The sequence below is a fragment of the Chrysemys picta genome, chromosome 13, assembly GCF_011386835.1.
Source record: "Chrysemys picta bellii isolate R12L10 chromosome 13, ASM1138683v2, whole genome shotgun sequence".
NCBI lineage: Eukaryota > Metazoa > Chordata > Testudines > Emydidae > Chrysemys > Chrysemys picta.
In genome coordinates this window covers 21,428,361-21,447,060 of record NC_088803.1, presented here as the reverse complement: position 1 = coordinate 21,447,060, position 18,700 = coordinate 21,428,361, and the positions used below count along the sequence as shown (strand labels likewise).

At 44.0% G+C, this 18,700-nt stretch overlaps 1 protein-coding gene across 1 annotated transcript; it reads right to left on the bottom strand.

The window, feature by feature from the left end:
• Positions 1-4,194: 4,194 nt before the first annotated feature.
• LOC135975084 (olfactory receptor 10A7-like) lies at positions 4,195-5,148 on the bottom strand. The gene has a single exon (XM_065565128.1). The coding sequence runs from the start codon at positions 5,143-5,145 to the stop codon at positions 4,195-4,197; it is 951 nt and encodes a 316-aa protein (XP_065421200.1). The 5' UTR covers positions 5,146-5,148.
• Positions 5,149-18,700: the final 13,552 nt, after the last annotated feature.

Here is an 18,700-nt window from a genome sequence, read left to right as displayed (position 1 = left end):
GCAATATATTCTACAACTTGACTTCAACACTGTCCTTTTTCAGCATGAAGTTTTTGACCTACTTTCACTTCTTGCCCTGAAGGGAAGGTTTGTTCCAGCATTTACAGAAGGATACAAATATCCACTTATTTCTGAATGCAAAACCAACTAGGAGATTGTTATAATTCCCAGTCCTCTCCTACCATAATTAGCCCCCTAACCATGCAGTAAGGTCTCAATCCAATTTATCCCCATTCTGAATAATTTTGTGCCAAAGCTTTGTTGTTCATAATGTCCAAATGTTGAATATTTGTGGCTCGCATCATTGTATTTTTGTAAAAGGGGTTGGTTTATTTGTTTGTTTGTTCATTTGTTTTAAATTGATCTCTGGCAAAAACATTGCTGACAGGTGTGGGTGGTGTGTATCGTAGGCTGAGGGATACTAAGACTCCCCAAACAGTCCAGCATGGCCCTGCCCACGCTCCTCCCTGAGTCTCCCTCCTGGTTGCTGCTTCCCCCTTGGCCCCACCAGCCCTGGCAGGGTGCTCCTCTTCTGGGAATCGTGCCGGGGTTGGGGCTGGGGCTGGGGCTAGAACCTGTGGCCGGGACTTGAGGCAGCTGGGGCCGCTCAGCACTGGGGTCCCCTGGGTTCTGGGGCCATACTACCCAGAACTCCAGGGCTGGAGGTGCTGGGGCTACAGCTCCCGATGCTGGGGGGTGCTGGGGTGGGGTGGCCCAGGCTGCGGGGTCAGGGTCAGTGATTGTGGAGGGGAGAGAGGGGTTTGGGGCTCTGATAGGGTATGGGGGGGGCAAAAGGGGAAAAGGAAGGAATGGAAGGGGGCAGGGCTTCAGGTAGAAGGTGCGGGGCTGGGGGCTAGTGTCCCCCAAGGAGCAGCTCACAAACTGCCCATGCCAACAGGGATGAAATCCCATTGCTTAACTCTTCGAGGGATACATGTCTAATCTGCACCTTGGCTAGAATACCAGGAGAAAGCTGAATCTTCTCACACTGTGGCTTAAGTTTTTAATTTCAAGTGGATTGAAATCACTTTAAGGAATATTAAGCCTGTGGTTTCAGATAAAAATTATTTTATTTGCCATTCCCTGTGATCAGCTGCCGTGTAGATATTATTAGGAAGGTTACATAGAACATAGGCCACATTAACCTTTGCTTCCCTTAATGCCCAATACACAGTATAGTCCCCCCCCTTTCCCAGCCTTCCTCCTCTTCTATCCCTAGTGCCGCCATGCTACAGAAGAGCTGCCCCTTTGACATTCCTCATCCTTTGCTGCCCCAATGCCCCTTTGCCCCAGGTACATACTTGCATGTGCAGCTGGCACTGTACTAAAACAGGATGTATAACAGTACACTGTTGGAAATAAACAAACAAACCCTGGAGAGAATTCTGTGATGTATCAGCAGGAGTGTTGTTTGCAAGATATGAGACACACTTCTTTCACACGATACCATGCTGATAAGGCCTCCACTGGAATATTGTGTCCTGTTCAGGAAAGATGGGGACAAATTGGAAAAAATCCAGAGAAGAGCAACAAAAATGATTAATGCTCTAGAAAACAGGACCTATAAGGGAAGATTGAAAAAACGGGGTTTGTTTAGTCTGGAGAAGAGAAGACTGAGAGGGGACATGATAGTTTTCAAGTACATAAAAGATTGTTAAAAGAAGGAGGGTGAAAAGTTGTTCTTTTTAACCTCTTAGGATAGGACAAGAAGCAATGGTCTTAAATTGCAGCAAGGGTGCTATAGGTTGGTCCTTATGAAAAACTTCCTAATGGTCAGGGTGGTTAAGCACTTGACTAAATTGCTTCACAAGATTGTGGGATCTCCATCATTGTAGGCTTTTAAGAGCAGGTTAGACAAACACCAGCCAGGGATGATCTCGTAATGATGTAGTCCTGCCTTGAGTTCAGAGAACTAGATGACCAGCTGAAGTCCCTTCCAGTCCTACTTTTCTATGATTCTGTTCATGTAAAAGACATTTCCCTTGGATTATAGGAATTTGTTTCAAAGCTAGGAATGTATGGACATATTTTCACAGGGACTCACACAAGGTCTCTAGCCATATTTTGCACCAGTATAACTATTTTCATTAGTGGTGCTAATGTGTTATGGAAATAGTTATACCACTACACCCTCTCGTGTGGACACTGGATATGAAGGGGACGGATAACGGGAGGTCTGACAACAGAAATAACAGAAAGAGAAGACGTAGTTTGGTTCTTTTTTTGCATGATGTTCTTGGTGAGATACTTGCCTGCTGAGTGACTCTGGGCAGGTAATGTCACCTCGTTCTGCCTGAGTTTACCCAGCTATAGCATAAGGACAAGGGTGTGGAGCTAGGGCTAGAATCACAAAGCTCCCATTTAAGGTACCCGAATCCCAGAGTCCAGCCCCCAGGATTCACAAACACAGCTCGGCTGCTGGCAAACACTGCAGGCACCCAAGTGTTTGCTGTAAACGGGCTGTAGGTGCCCCTGGACGTGCCCTGTGGAGCCCCACACCAGGCATCCGGACGCCGAGGCCCCAGGGCGACGCACAATCCTGGGGAAGGTGGGTGTTCCCCTGCCTGACTCCTCCAGGGCCCCATCCTGCAGGCCAGGTGCCCAGAGGCTTTGGAAAATCCCACTGAGCACCAAAGTATCTGGAAAAACTGGCCCTAAATCCTTGCTGAAAAGTCGGCAAATACGAGTTCTGTGCGGGCGTCCTGTGGCCAAGGCCAGAGGTTTCCTTTGGCTTTTCTCCTCCTTTGGAAAGCAGCCAGGAGATGAAATAGACACTAGGAAACAAATATTAAGGGTACAATCGCCAAACGCTGGAGTTCCAGGCAGATGTTGCAAGCCTATGTTTTTATAATGTAGGTATCATATATTTTGTGTGTGTGTGTGTGTGTGCGCGTATCTGTGTGTGTGTGCATATATCTGTGTGGATATTTGTGCATATGGGTATGTGTATATGTGGGTATGTGTGCTTGTGCATGTGGGTATGTGTGCCTGTGTGTACATGTGTGTGCGTGTATATGTGCATATGTTTGTATGCGTGCATGTATGTGTGTGTGCATGTGTATGTGTGTCTTGGTGTGTATGCCTATGCATGCATGTGAATATGCATGCATGTGCATGCGTCTGCGTATGTAAGGATGTGTGTGGATGTACATAGGTGTACATTTTCTTGTGTGTGCATGTGTGTGTGCACATGTGTGTATGTGTGGATACATGTGCATATGTGTGCGTGTCTGTATGGGTGCTTGCATTTTCGTATGTTTGCCTGTGTGTATGCATGTGTGTGTGCGCATGCGTATGTATGGGTAAGTGTGTGGGTGCGTATGTGTGCGTGTGCATATGCACGTATGAACGTATCCATGCATGTATATGTGCATGTGTGTGCATATGTGTGCATGTGAGTATGTGTGCGTGTATATGTGTGTGTGTGCCTGCATGTGTGTGCATGTGTACATGTTCATATACATGCACGTGCATATGTGTACATGCATATTTGTGTGTGTGTGTGTGTGCGTGTGTATATCTAGAAGTCTCTCACCCTACAATGAACGGATGCTCAGCGTTTTTGCTGAGTCCATTTCACCTGCACCCTCTCACTGAGCACAATCGCCCCCATTGTCTGAACTTTGAGCAGCCACAAGTTCAAGTTTCCCACCAGCCGAGTGATACACATCAGTGGAATCGGATACTGGCCCTAACAAGATTGGGGTCCCAGGTTTTGAGTGTCTCCGTTTCCACTTTCTCTCAGGGCTGTAAGAACAGTGGTACTCGACCAGGGGCACATGTAGCCTGGGGGTACACAGAGGTCTTTCTGGGGTACATCAGCTCATCTAGAGATTTGCCTAGATTTACAACAGGCTACAGAAAAAGCATTAGCAAAGACTAAACTAAAATTTCATACAATGACTTGTGTACTCTGCTGTATAGACTATACACTGAAATCTTTATATTCTAATTCATTTATTTCATAATTATATGGTTTCACCTTCAAAATGAGGTGAAACTTGGAGATACACAAGACAAATCAGACTCCTGAAAGGGGTCCAGTAGTCTGGAAAGGTTGAGAGACACTGTGAAAGAGCAGGACATGAAGCCCAGGGAAGCTCAGGGAAACATGACTGGGGACTACAGCAGGCTTTGCTTCAGGCTCTACCCCAGCCCAAGTTATATCTATTTTAACCCAAGGAAATTGTCCGGTTAGCATGGTCCAAACTTGAATTTCCTGCAAGCTTTCCTCAGGGCCTCCTGGACCTCTTTGTTTCTCAGGCTGTAGATGAGGGGATTGACCAGGGGAGTCAGGACGGTGTAGGCGACAGACAGAACTTTCTTGAAGTCGCTCAGGATGTCGGTGGTTGGGAACATATAGACAGTCAGCAGAGTTGCATAATAAATGCTCACCACAATGAGGTGGGAGGAGCAGGTGGAAAAGGCCTTTTGCCTCCCAGTGGTGGACGGGATTCTCAGGATGGTGGCAATGATACAGATGTAGGACATCAAGATAAGTAGGAACGGGACGAATGAGAAAAGCAACATGAGTGCAACAGCCAATGTTTCCATCAGGTGTGGGTCATTGCAGGAGAGTTTTAGAAGGGGGATGAGATCACAAAAGAAATGGTCAATAAGGCTGGGGCCACAGAATGTTAACTGAGATATTGACAATGTTGATATGCCACTACCTATGATGCCACCTATCCAAGAGCCACCTGCAAGCTGGAGGCAGGCCCTGACACTCATACGGGCTGCATAGTGCAGTGGTTTACATATCGCTAAATACCGATCGTAAGACATCACCAACAGGAGAAGGCATTCTGTACCAACTATAGAACAAAAGAAATAATATTGTGTGAGGCAGCCAGTAAATGAAATAGTCCTGTCCCCTGTCAGGAGACCAGCCAGCATCCTGGGCAGGATGGTGGAGGAGCAGCAAGTCTCGAGGCAGGACAAGTTCCCCAGGAAGAAATACATGGGGGTGTGAAGGTGCTGATCAGCCACAACTAGCGCAAAGATCAGGACGTTCCCGGCCACGGTTGCGATGTAGATGATGAGAAACAGCAGGAAGAGAAGAGTTTGTATCTCAGGGAGATTCCCAAATCCTTGTAGGATGAATTCTGTGAGAACCGTTTGATTCACTTGCTCTGGGTTCGCCATGCAGTCCAACTAAGGGAAAGAAACAAAATTTACAATGGAATCTGAAGAGGGTACATTTTTAACATGCTTTAGCATCAATTTACTTTCATAAATATTCCATAAGACCCCCTCATCCTGTGGGGTCAGTGACGAATCAAGACTCTGGAGGCAAATTTCCTATTTAGATCTTTGAGATTCCATTATCCCTCCTTCCGGTCAGTGAAGAGATCGATGCAGGGAGAAAACCACACACACCACTGTGTATATTGATGTGAAAACTGGCAAAGCCATTTTGTATTAGTCTTTTGTAACTTCGACAAGTGGTCCATGGCTCACCAGGGTGGACTGTGACTTCTTGCATTGCAAACAAAATATTGGTTCAGCTAACAGCTAGCTAACAGGCTCTAGTGTCTCAGCCAAGAGTGGGGACAGTGATCAACATGATATCAAAGCAGGTTATGTTAGTCTCCATCAGACAAGGTCCAGCCCTTTCCTGCTTTTATTCTTTTCCCCTTTTTTTGACATTCATCATGGACCTCTGCAGTGAGAGAGGGAGAGAGACACATCACTAAGCTGTTGCATCACAAACTGATGCCAAATTTACACTTCACTCTCCTTACAATTTCCTTTGCCAGCATCACAACCACGTTGGTGTTTTGGTTCCTTTCCCACAGGGACACTCGCCAATTGAATCTTGTTTTGTTCCTGTCTGCAATTGACTGGTTCCTCAGTCCTGCTGTGAGCTTGCTTCCGCTCCCCGCTGGTGTTGTCTGCCAACGCGATTAACTTCACGTTCTGGGTAAAGGGGGATATGAACTCGCACAGGACCAACAACCCAATGAGCTAGCTCCCCAAATTGGCTTCCCCCCACTCTCTGATTGTACTGTTTTAATGCTATTTTATCCAACACCCCGGTCCACAGCTCATGGCTTTGCTCTCTGTTACTGAATCCCACTGTTTTTGGAAACTGAGCCACACAGCCAGCCACAAGGTAATGCCAGTAGCGAAAGCAATCGGATATTTTCAGCCACTGTATAATTCCACTGACAATAATGGCATGTGTTTGATAAGATTTATTTTTACCGCTGCTCAGTCCTCTGTGTGGCTCATTTTCCCCAGGACTTCTAGAACGTTATCAATTTCTCTCTTAATAATCAAACAACAATAATAAAATAGGCATTGTTAGGAAAACAATGGAACAATGTGTAGAATTAGGGGAATTATTGTCATGATTTCAGGGTAACGGCACCTGTTTTACCCCTCGATGGTCTACTCTGGGAGTTCCCAGTCAGGTCTCCAGCCATCAATTGTCTCTGGGCAGGGGCTTTTAAGACTGCACAGATCACCGGCCTTGCACAGGGAGGTCCCCAGCAAGCCAATCTACCTAACGCCCAGCACCACTGCATTGCTTTCCCTCCAAGGGCTACGAACAGGTATTGCCAACATTTCCGAGTTATCCCACAGCACATTTATTTTCAAGGTGAAAAGATTATCAAGGAAAAGATCATTAAAAGACAACAAACAGATTTAAAACTAACATCAAACACACCTCTAGTCACCCAGCAGCCTTATGGGCCCGAGTTGGGCCAAGCCTTCCTTGTCCCCCGGTCTTGGACAGAGATCCTGTTCATTTCTGTGTTTGCTGGGGCCGGTCTATGCTTAACGCTTAGATCAACTTAGCTACATTGCCTAGGTCTGAGGACAATTTTACACCTTATGTGACTTCCCACCCACACACAGTAGATACCACTAGGTTAAGGATACAATTCTTCTGTTGACCGAGTGTCACCGTGCCTCCATGGGTCACAACTGAGAATACCAAATGAAAGACAAACTGCTGAGAAATAGGGCAGACACACCCCAAAATTGGGGGTTCTTCTCCCATAAGATATACCAAACTATAACAAAATAAACTTCTCTCTCACCACACTGGCTAATAAGAAATCAAAAAAACAGTCTCCTCAGGCATTTTACGCCTTGTACCACCACACTAGACTTAATGAGGAGGGGCTATTTAAACCATTTTCATCAAACAAAAGGGTTCTTCTGATCCCAAAGGGCCAGTCACACACCTAGGTCAATATGTAATTCAGATCTTACCGAATAATCAAGTATTCTTTAGGAATCAAATGCATACGATAAATGCAAAGTTTTTGGATCAGAATTGTAGCATTGATGGGCTAATCTGCTGGCTTGTTAAGTCTCTGGTAGCTTCCGAATCATTGGAATGTCCTCAGTTCCTAGGTTAGAATGCTCCCATTAATATAAGTTCATCGTAGTCCAGAGGTTGGAGCAGGAAAGAGGCCAATACTCATAACTTCAGATACAAAAATGATACATGCACACAAACAACACAATCATATTCAGCAAATCATAACTTTCCTATTGACACCTTACATGACACACATTGTATAATAATGGTAGCAACAATGATCTACATGGTCATTGTCATAACTATAAAGGGAAGGGTAACAGCCCTCCTGTGTACAATACTATAAAATCCCTCCCGGCCAGAGACTCCAAAATCCTTTTACCTGTAAAGGGTTAAGAAGCTCAGGTAACCTGGCAGACACCTGACCCAAAGGACCAGTAAGGGGACAAGATACTTTCAAATCTTGGTGGGGGGAAGGCCTTTGTTTGTGCTCTTTGTTTTGGGGGGAGTTCGCTCTTGGGACTAAGAGGGACCAGACATCAATCCATGCTCTCCAAATCTTTCTGAACAAGTCTCTCATATTTCAAACTTGTAAGTACAGCCAGGCTAGGTGTGTTAGTTTTATCTTTGTTTTCTCAACTTGTAAATGTACCTTTTGCTAGGGTGTTTACCTCTGTTTGCTGTAACTTTGAACTTCAGGCTAGAGGGGGTTCCTCTGGGCTCTTTAAGTTTGATTACCCTGTAAAGTTATTTTCCATCCTGATTTTACAGAGATGATTTTGACCTTTTTCTTTAATTAAAAGCCTTTTTAAATAACTTGATTGATTTTTCCTTGTTTTTAGATCCAAGGGGATTGGATCTGGATCCACCAGGAGTTGGTGGGAGAAAGGAGGGGGGATGGTTAATTTCTCCTTGTTTTAAGATCCAAGGGGTTGGATCTGTGTTCACCAGGGAGTTGGTGGAAGAGTCTCTCAAGGCTACCCAGGGAAGGGAGTTAGCCCATTGGGAGTGGTGACAGCGGACCAGATCTAAGCTGGCAGTTAAGCTTAGAAGTTTTCATGCAGGCCCCCACATCTGTACCCTAAAGTTCAGACTGGGGAAGGAGCCTTGACAGTCATATTTTAATTAGATAACATCACACCACTACGCAAAATTGATGCTGGAAGGGGTGTCCCAGACACTGCTGAATGCATCATAGAAACTTCCCATTCTTAGTTCTGTATTACTACAGCTTTGAAGCCAATATTAGAAGTATCAGTGTATAACAGAAATGTTTTATCAAAATCATGTTTGATAAAAAAGAGACTTTTTCTTTGTCAGGTTCATTATGGAAGTAATAATATTATTTAATCCCTTTATAAACCCAATGTAAAACTTGGTTAGACCAATCAGGGCTGGCTCCAGCTTTTTTGCCACCCCAAGCTCTACCGCACCGCTTCATTCTTTGGCGGCAATTCGGCAGCAGGTCTTTCCCTCTGAGAGGGACTGAGGGACCCGCCGCAGAATTGCTGCTGAATACCTGGACGTGCCGCCCCTTTCCATTGGCCGCCCCAAGCACCTGCTTCCTTTGCTGGTGCCTGGAGCCAGCCCTGAGACCAATAGTGGATTGGATTTGCTGTTGCAGCAGAATTCATGTACATCTCATGCAAACTTGCCATGAGCTAATGAAAATAGCTATTTTATCCATCCAAGCTCAGGCAAATGTTTGGAACAAAATTAACATCATGTCAATGTAGATATTAATGTTCTTCATAGTGTAGGACTTTAGGCATTTAGCCATGAAAGTAATATAGTAGTGTGCCTCGGTTTCCCTTTTTTATACAGCACATTAGGAGTGTAATGTCTATTCTCCAGTGTACAGTATCCATACCGGTTACAGGCACTAACTGTAACATCAGTAATACAAGGCCTTTTAACGTGAAGTGTTTTATCTTGAAATGAAACAGTATAACCATAAAGGCTCATAGCACATAGTGAGTTCTTATGTCTCACTCCCAACATGTTCAAGGGTTTTTCGAAATGCTCATGGATATTGTACATTTTTACAGATTTTGGTATTAGCACAAACGTAACTAGTCACAAGAGTTAACATTAGCATTAATATTAAAATCTAATCAATCACAACTGTACATTTACAAACACTTGGTCACGCCAAGTTTTTTGTTTATATAGACCATATTTAGTCAGTTTCTTCAATATCCCTTTCAATCCCTTGTAGCTTTTTCTTTATCTCAGGGTTTTCCTTAACATAGGCTTTTACTTTAACTACATCCTTAAGGATTTAGTATTTAAGAGATGAGTGAGGAAAGTCTATGAGGGCATTTGACCTTTCATGGGTTCTTTTCCCTTTTTAGAGGGTTGAAATTTGAGATTTCTGATATGCCATAATCTATAGTCTGTCTGGCTATGTTCTTATTGCTAGCAGATATGGGCAACTTTGTTCCTCAATTGACAGCTAGGTAGTTTGCATGGACAGCACGCCTTAAAGAGACACAACCATTTTCTCTCATCATGTCTGAACTACAGTTCTGCTTTTCAACTACCAATTTTGGCATCCACAAGACATTAGAGCTTACTGAGAAATCACAGGACATATTCAAAGCATCTATGGGTTTATCCACAGGGCTGCTTTGCTATGTATAGACAGGAATCCAGCCTTCCCTTTGAACCTGAGACACTAACTCTTCACTTAAAGAATCAACATGCAGACATTCATGTCTCAACAACATTGTCTTCCCAACAAGCTGGTCAAGCATAGCCACTGGCTTATAGGGCTGTTTAAATTCCCTTACAGTTTTCATTCCATCTAAAACTTTCTTTGTTATCCACACTGGATCTTTCTAAAGCTGGGTCAGTGGATCCATACACATCTGAAAGACTCTGGCAGTTAGGAACTGAAACTATCAAATCACTTCCACACCCCTGCTTGCAAAAACTACCATGAGGATTCTTCTCCTTAGGAGCTTCTTTAAGCAACAATCCACCTTTCACAGAAATTCTGCCCTTACCCTCTTCACCTAGGGCTTGCTCTGAAGGACCATTTTCCTGAGCAACAACAGACTTTTTCGGGTTTCACTTAACTCCAGAATCACCTCTGGCACATTGGGAGGATTATCACACAATTCCCTTTTATTCAAGCAGCTAGACTCCATAGTTAAAAGGTTAGAGGCACTCTCTTTCCCTTTGCTGCTTTCCTCACTGGCAACATGCAGGTTACCAGGCTCAACACCCGCAGGCTCAGTGACCATTCCCTCCTTGTTACAAGTTTCCACACTGTCAGTGGGTAACACAGTTAAATCACCTTCATGGTCTCCTTGTGCCCTGGTCATGCTATCAACCTGGTAAAACAGAATTGTCATACCTTTACTCAGCAACACACTAGCAACAGGCAAAATAGAAGCACCATAATCACCTGGTCCCTGGGAATTTCCTATGACAGTAACTTGATGCAACCAAGTTACAATGCCAGTCTCCCTAGCAAACACAAACTTAGGAACATTTCCTTTCAGGGGTTTTCTTAAATCCAGAACCAACTCTGGTACAACTGATCAACTTTCAAGTAGCATAAACCGAGAAGCACATTCTGTCTGCTCCACAGACAAAGAGCTACACACACACACACACACTTTTGCAGCAGACACACTGCTATTCTTAACAGACAAACAATTGGAGGTATCCTTTCCTTTGTCCCAGCACCCATGGCTGATTTCAGACATACAGTTGAAAAGTGGGCGACAGCTTTCTTAACAGGCAAGTTGTCACTCCCAACAGATAAATTGCTTTAAGCAAATCATTTCTTCCTTGTTCATGCTCACTATCACAAGCTTCACTTGCCAACAGTCCATTACCCATAAAATAGCTACCCTTTTCTTCCTCAGTTAGGGCTTTAACCTGACCATCAACTTTAATCTGCTCTAGAGAAACATGTTCCTGATTAAGAGTTCTCTCTGGGTTTTATCTAATTCCAGATTCACTTCTGAGATATTAGACAGACATTCAGAAACGTCATTCACATACAAAGCACTTTTTTGCACAGACAAACAGCTATTTTCCTCAGACAAACATTTGGAGAAAGCCTCCATAGGCAAGTCATTGCCCTTAGTAGACACAGGCTCAGGATCATTTGTTTCGTGTGACTGATTCATGATATTACCTTGAGTAAACGTATCTCATAATCAAACAACATGTCATAATAAAACAACATACCAACATTGTTATGAACTGGACTTCCAAGATGATACAGTTTTTGCTGTTTTATTCTCTGGAGTTAGAGCTTAAATCTGTCCACTTTTGCTTTAGCTTCTAGTTCCTGCTATTGAATATATGCCATTCTTTGTTCATGTTCAAGACACAGGCTCTCTCTTAGGACTTGCAGTTTGATTGCTTCTGCTGATGCCTTCTGGCTCATGGTCACTGACCTTTAACCTTTAAAACTCTCAATATCAAATTTCAATAGCATGGGGTTCTGATCCAAAGTTTAATTGACTTCGTTCTGTGGATCCTGCTGACTACACCACCGTAACTGTGCCTTAGTGGGTCACAATTGAGAATGTCAAATTCAGGACGAACTGCTGAGAAGTAGGGCAGATACACCGCAAGACTGGTGGCTATTCCCCCATAGGATATACCAAACCAGCAACAAAAGTAAACTTCTGTCTCACCACACTGGCTAACAAAAAGTCAGAAAAGCAGTTTCTTTTGGCATTCCAGTCCTTGTACCACCATCAAAAAACTAGACTTACTGATGAATGATTATTTAAACCAATTTCATTAAAGAAAAGGATTCTTCTGATCCCAAATGACCAGCCACACACCCAAGTCAATATATAACTCAGATCTTACCCAATAAGCATGCTGTGGCCCATCCTTTAGTATTTACAATCTAAAGGTTTATTGATGAAAAGAAAGGAAGAAAGGTGAGAGCTACCATTGGTTAAAGGAATCAAATACATTCAATAAATGCAAAGTTTTTGGATCAGGCTTGTAGCAGTGATGCAATAAACTGATGGCTTGTTAAGTCTCTGGTAGCTTCTGGATCATTGGAATGTCCTCAGTTCCTAGGTTAGAATGCGCCCATTAACACAAGTTCATCGTAGTCCAGAGGTTGGAGCAGGAAAGAGGCCAATACGCATAACTTCAGATACAAAAACGATACACGCATACAAATAACACAATCATATTCAGCAAATCATAACTTTCCTATTGACAAATCACTTGACACACTTTGTATAAGATTCGTTACAATTGTATAACAGTGGTAACAACAATGATCTACATGGGCATATTTGAATGAGATAACATCACACAAGCTATTACTTCTCTGGGAGGAGGATTTACTACAGAGATAGGAAAACCCGTTCAGTCACTGGAGTAAGTGTCTACACAACAGTGGTGTAGTTGCACTTGTACCCTGGTATCTCTTGCAGTGTAGACATGCCACCAGTCTCTGGAAAAGCCAGCCTGAACCAGTACATACAAACCATCCCTAGGAGGGTGCAACTTCTCTGGAATTGCATAGTCTCAGTAACTTGCCTTCATCACCTCAAGCCCCCAAGTTTTTATTTCCTGACAGAGCTGTGGTTACCCTCCCCCTTGGAGCTGTATACAAGCCAGGACCCACAGTGATCCATGACCTTAAGACAGTGGAGTCCACAACAGTAACACTCACAATATAATATAATATAATATAATATAATATAATATAATATAATATAATATAATATAATATAATGACTCAATTCTTGATGGAGATTATTACTGATTATTAATATTGAAATGGCTCCTAGGAGACCTACTCATGGACCAAGACCCATTGCCCTCATAGCTGTACTAACCCAGAATGGTTGTGTGATAAAGTATCGGTAACATTGCTCAGTACTGAAGATGGAAAGTCCTCAGTAATGTTCTCATTCTTATCACTGACTGTTTTCCATCACAAAACACTATACAACATGAACACATTAATTCTGTCCATGGCTCAGGGAAAAGACTTGGCATTATCGAAAAGGAAAGGATGTCTTTGTGCAGGTGATGGATACAGTGACATTTTCTTCCCTGTCCTGAATGATCTATTTTTAAAGAAGATGAGTGTGAAAGGTTTATTTACCTTAAGGTTGACATAGAAGATGTTGGAAATTGTAATGTGACCTCTCCACTGGGCGTTTCAGAGAGCAGGATCCTGGTTCTGCCGTCCCCTTCACCTATTTTAGTTGTCTCAAGGTACATCTACCCTGCACACTACTGGCAGAGGCGTGTAGGGTCTGTGTGGGTACACAGTGCAGTGAAGAGCAGTAATGAGATCTGCATGTTTCTGGCTGGACACCCTAGTTGTGCTAAGTATCAGGGGGTAGCCGTGTTAGTCTGTATCTACAAAAACAACAAGGAGTCTGGTGGCACCTTAAAGACTAACAGATTTATTTGGGCATAAGCTTTCGTAGGTAAAAACCTCACTTCTTCGGATAGTTGTGCTGATACCCTTGGTTTGCTTTGCCTTGTATCTCTCACTAGAAAATAAATGTCCCTCCTGAGTCATTGTTTACCCTGCAAATACTACAGGTGAATTTTCCCTTGAGACTTTGCTAATGGGCACATTAAATTTCAGGAAAGGAAAAGTGAATATCATGTTTTGTTTAGGTTTCTGAGGTAGACAGTATGTTAATAGAGTCAAATTTCTTCCGGACAGTCAAGGAATGGACCAGAGAAGGAAAAGCTTCAGAACTACAAAGTCTTTATTATTTGAAGCCCAAGACAAGGACCAGGGCCCTAATATGCTTGGTGCTGTACAAATACAGAAAAAAAGAGATGGTCTCTGCCCCAGGCCTCTCTCACTCTGGCCTGTTGAAGGTGTGTGTGAAATACTTAGATATTCATTCGGCCAAAGAGACAGACTGAGAATTACACTCCAGCCCACTGGTTGGGGCACTCGCGTAGGAGTTGGGAGACCCAAGCTCCAGTCTCCTTGCTGCAATGAATAAGTTAGTGATTTCATACGCCTCCTCCACGTCCCATCTGTGCCCTAGAGCTGTCCTGTGCCCTGGCGCCTGAGCACGCTGCCAAGGCAGAGTGAGTGTGTGTGGGTTATGGTGGGTCGGGTCATTGCTCAAGGAGCACAGAGTTATGGTAGCATTGGAATGAAGCTTTACCCCACACCTCTTCATTAGGAAAAAAGTCCAGGGTGCCAGGAGATGGTGGGGTGGGAGCCCACGCTGGTGAAGTTCGCACCTTCCTCTTCTCTTGTCTTTTGGTCAGCCACCGTGGTGATGGCCAACTTTCCTCCCAAAGTCTCTTTCTCTGAGAACCCCAAAGGGAGTGCTGGGGCAATAGCCCATTCCCTCACTATCTTGTCCGTCAACTAGCTTGAATTTCACACACACCAGTTTTGGTTCATTGACTTGCACTCTCAGGCTGTTCTCGTTTACCGGGCATAACCGTAACACCGTCCTTGAGTTCTAGCAAAAGGGCTAATTGTTTGGACTAATTCAGTCTTTTGTCTCTTCTTTGCATTTTTTTCCATCCCCATTTGTTGTTCTTGTTCACCATGACACTCTATGAACTTTCCCTCACTTCTCCCAGTTGAGTTCCCACTGAGGGTAAGTTTGCAGACCAATTATCACAGACCCTTTGTGAATCCAGTCCTGGGTGGGACTTTTAAAACCATCGAAGTTGTGAACACCCTTTGAAATCAGTGAGTTTGAGGAGCCTGGATACTTTGGAAAAATCCAGTAGGCAGCTAAATACCTTTAAAAATCTGTCTGTAAGTGCTTTTGAGATAACTTAAAAATCCATCACAAGTAACTGGCATAACTAAAGTGCAGTGCAGCATAACTCACCATCAGTGACCCTGAAAGCGCCAATCTCTCCCCTCTTCCATCAGTGTTAGAAAGATGAATCCCTTGTTTTAGTCCACTGGATTCAATATCCTGGCAGTAACAGGGATAATGAACAGATAATGAACAGATAGCCCCAGATGCCAGTCCAGCAACCCACTAACACACCTTGAACTGTAGTGACCTCAGTGGGTGTTTTCAATGAAGCATATTCTTAAATGCTTTGCTGCCTGGGAGCTGGAGCACTCAGTTCTGTGTAGGATCCAGTCTGCTCACATTGATCAAGTGCAGGATACCCCATCAGGTCCAGGTCCCTGGCACCAACACTTTGGACCAAATTGTGCCAGAGGTCAATCCAGAACTGAGCTCGATGGGAAGGTTTGGGGCAGATACTGTGTGAGGGAGAAACAAGTTAGTATGGCAGAACTGACACCTAAAATCATTCTTAGCCAGTTTCCTCCCCTGACACTCATGGCTTATGCACAGAGGAGTGGGCACGGCACTACATACAGACTTCTGTCCTTCTCTTTAACCGTGTTTCCTTATTCCACAGTAGGGCTCACTACATACAGAGACCCAGCCAGGGTCTTATGCCAAAAATAACAAAGTTTGAAAATCCCTGTGGTTAGCTCCCAGGGGTAGAAACAGTATTACTGATCACAGAACTATCCCTTAATATTATTTTCGCTGGAAATTTACCCTCTTAGGGATGAATAAATTCTGTACGAAATTTGTAAGAAATGTGGTGGTGCTTTTCTCATTATTAGAGCTATTCAGGACCTGAATTTACATTTCATGGGAAATTCGACAAAATCAAATTTTTCTTTTCTTTCCAAATCTCACTTTTAATTTTAAATTTTATTTTGAGATTTTATTTAATGTTTTATTTCTTTTTATGTCATTTATTCTATTTTCAATTCTATTCTACTGTTTTCTTTTTATATTATATTTCATTTTTTAGTATTTTACACAATTTCTCCCCCTACACAAAATTTTGCCGAAATTTCCCATGGAACATTTTGATCTTGACAATTTGGCATTTTCTGATGGCAAAAACTTTCCATCAGAAAATTATCAATCTTCATTAGCACATATTAGGGAATCTTGTACCAGAACTATAGGCCCCTTGTTGGTCTATTGGAGTGAATGATAACCACCAGAACGCGTGTTCCATCAGTTACAGAAGAACACAAATATCCACTTATTTCTGAATGCAAAAAAACCTAGAGGATTGTTATTCCCAGTCCTCTCCTAGCATAATTTGCTTCCTAATCATGCAGTATCGTCTCATCCAATTTATCACCAGTGTGAATAATTTTGTGTCACCAAAGCTTTGTGTCTCATAATACCCAAATATTAAAAATGTATGGCTCACACAACTGTATTTTGGAAAAAGAGGTTTTTTTTAATTAATCTCTGGAAAAAATATTGCACACAGGGATAAAATCCCATTGCTTAACTCTTCGAAGGATGCATGTCTAATCTGAAACTGGCTAGAATATAGAGACAGACCAGAATCTTCTCAGACCATGGCTTACATGTTAAATTCCAAGTTGATTGACTCCATAATTAAGGAATATTTTTAACTGAAATCAGGGGTTTAATCATTATTACTGGCTATTTACCATTCACTGTGATCAGCTGCTGTGTAGAGATCAATAGGAAGGATACAGAAAAAATTGGCTTCCTCCTAATGCTCATTGTACACCATGGCCACGCCTTTACCAAACTTCACCCTCTGCTCTCCTTAGTCTCCATAATACAGTACGACTGCCCCTTTCCCATCTCTGCAGCCCCCAATGCCCCTTGGCCCCGGGTACATTCTTGCTTGTGCAGCCGGCACTGAAGCTGGTACCACGGTTTCTATTTTTAGTGAACTACCTACAGTACAGCTAGAGCGGCTACAGGAGATGCCATTCACACTCCTGGCTGCAGAGTAGATGCACCCAACGTATGTAAACTGAATCATTCAGTCAGGCCCCTTTCTGTCAGTCGGCTGTTTTTGACTTGGCAAATCAGCGTAAATTCTCAGCATACCATTTTAATGCAGAAGACAGACAGGTTCCTTGGTTTCCTGGAGTTCTTTTCAAAGCCACGAACATTCTGACGTAGTTTCACTGGGACTTACTTATGCGAGGTCTCCACACAGATTTTGCACCAGGATCATTATTTGGGTTAGTGGAGTGACTTTATTTTGGAAATCGTTCTACCAGTACAACCTCTAGCGCGGACACAGCAAACCAATATTGAGGTCCCTTGGACTGGTATAGCTTCTTCTGCTTCGGAATGAACTATCCTGATACAAGCAGCTTTACATCAGTGTAGTTGCATCCAGTCAGATTAGATGAGTGGCCACCTCGTGGCGTCCACTGGAGGCCTCAGGGCAGCCAGAATGCAGACCCCTCATCTCAGTTTCCCTTCTTCCTTCCCGAAATAAATTCCACATGGTTTTTTTCCAGTCCAATAGCAACAGCCCCCAATTTAGGATTCATTTATTAACTTAACATTCAAAACTAAAATGCAGATGACACCTTCCCTCCAGTTCCTACACCCCAAACTCCCCCTGTCCAGTCTGAGTTCTGCACGCCTTAGCAGGCCACTCCCAGCTCTTCCTAACTGGAGCAATTCCCCCTGTCGTAGGGTTTTCCCTCATTCACTCTCTGAACTTCCACTTCAGCCTCCTGAGTTTGCCTCTTCCCCCATCCCCCTTCTGCCCTTTATTGGAAATGGCCTGATTCTCCTCAGTTGGGGACTCTTCTCTTCCCCGGGCTGGCTTGGCTCCCGGCTTTCCAGCCAAAGGGCACACGGCCCTGTTACCGGCAAGGATAGGCAGATATAGTTAAAGTGGTGTAACTTGTACGTGTAGACAAGCCTTGCACATTTATTCCACACACTTGATATGAAGGGGACTGTGGCAGGGCTGAAGTAGAAACCCCTTGGATGTCCTGCCAAAGGGGTAGCTCCTCCCTGCTTCCCGGCAGAATGGCCAAGTGCAGGGGCCCAGACACTCAGCAAAGAGCTCAGCTGCAGGCTCTAACGAGGGCAGGCTCAGAAGAATCAGCTGAGCTGAGTGGAGCCAGCTGGGCTGGGGGCTGGGAGGAGGTATAAGCCCAGGGAACTCACTGGGGGAAAGGTTAGCCAGTGGGGAAGACAGAGGAACTGCAGCTCTGTCTCTACTGGCTGCAGAAAGCCTCAGGGCTGGTAGACCCAGAGAAAGGTGAGTGTGGGGATTGGTGTTGTGGGAATTGGAACTCTGTAATAAGCACTGTAAATAAAAAGACATGGGAGAACCACCTGAAGGAGGCGTTGGGACCCTTTCTTTGAGCAGCCCACGCACCGAGCACAGGGATGAGAGGGCAGTGACCTGTGCAGACCCTGTGTCAGGGACAGATAACGGGCGGTCCGACAACAGTGATTAGGAATTGGGCACCTCACACCCTTTGGTCCCATTGTCAAATACAATTGGACATGGTGGAGCAGACAGGGCAGTGGACTGGGACTCTCGATAGTTGATTTCCTGCTACGAGCACACTGAGTTATTCCGGCCCTCTGGGATTCACAAACCCAGCTTGGCTGTTGGCAAACCCTGCAGGCACCC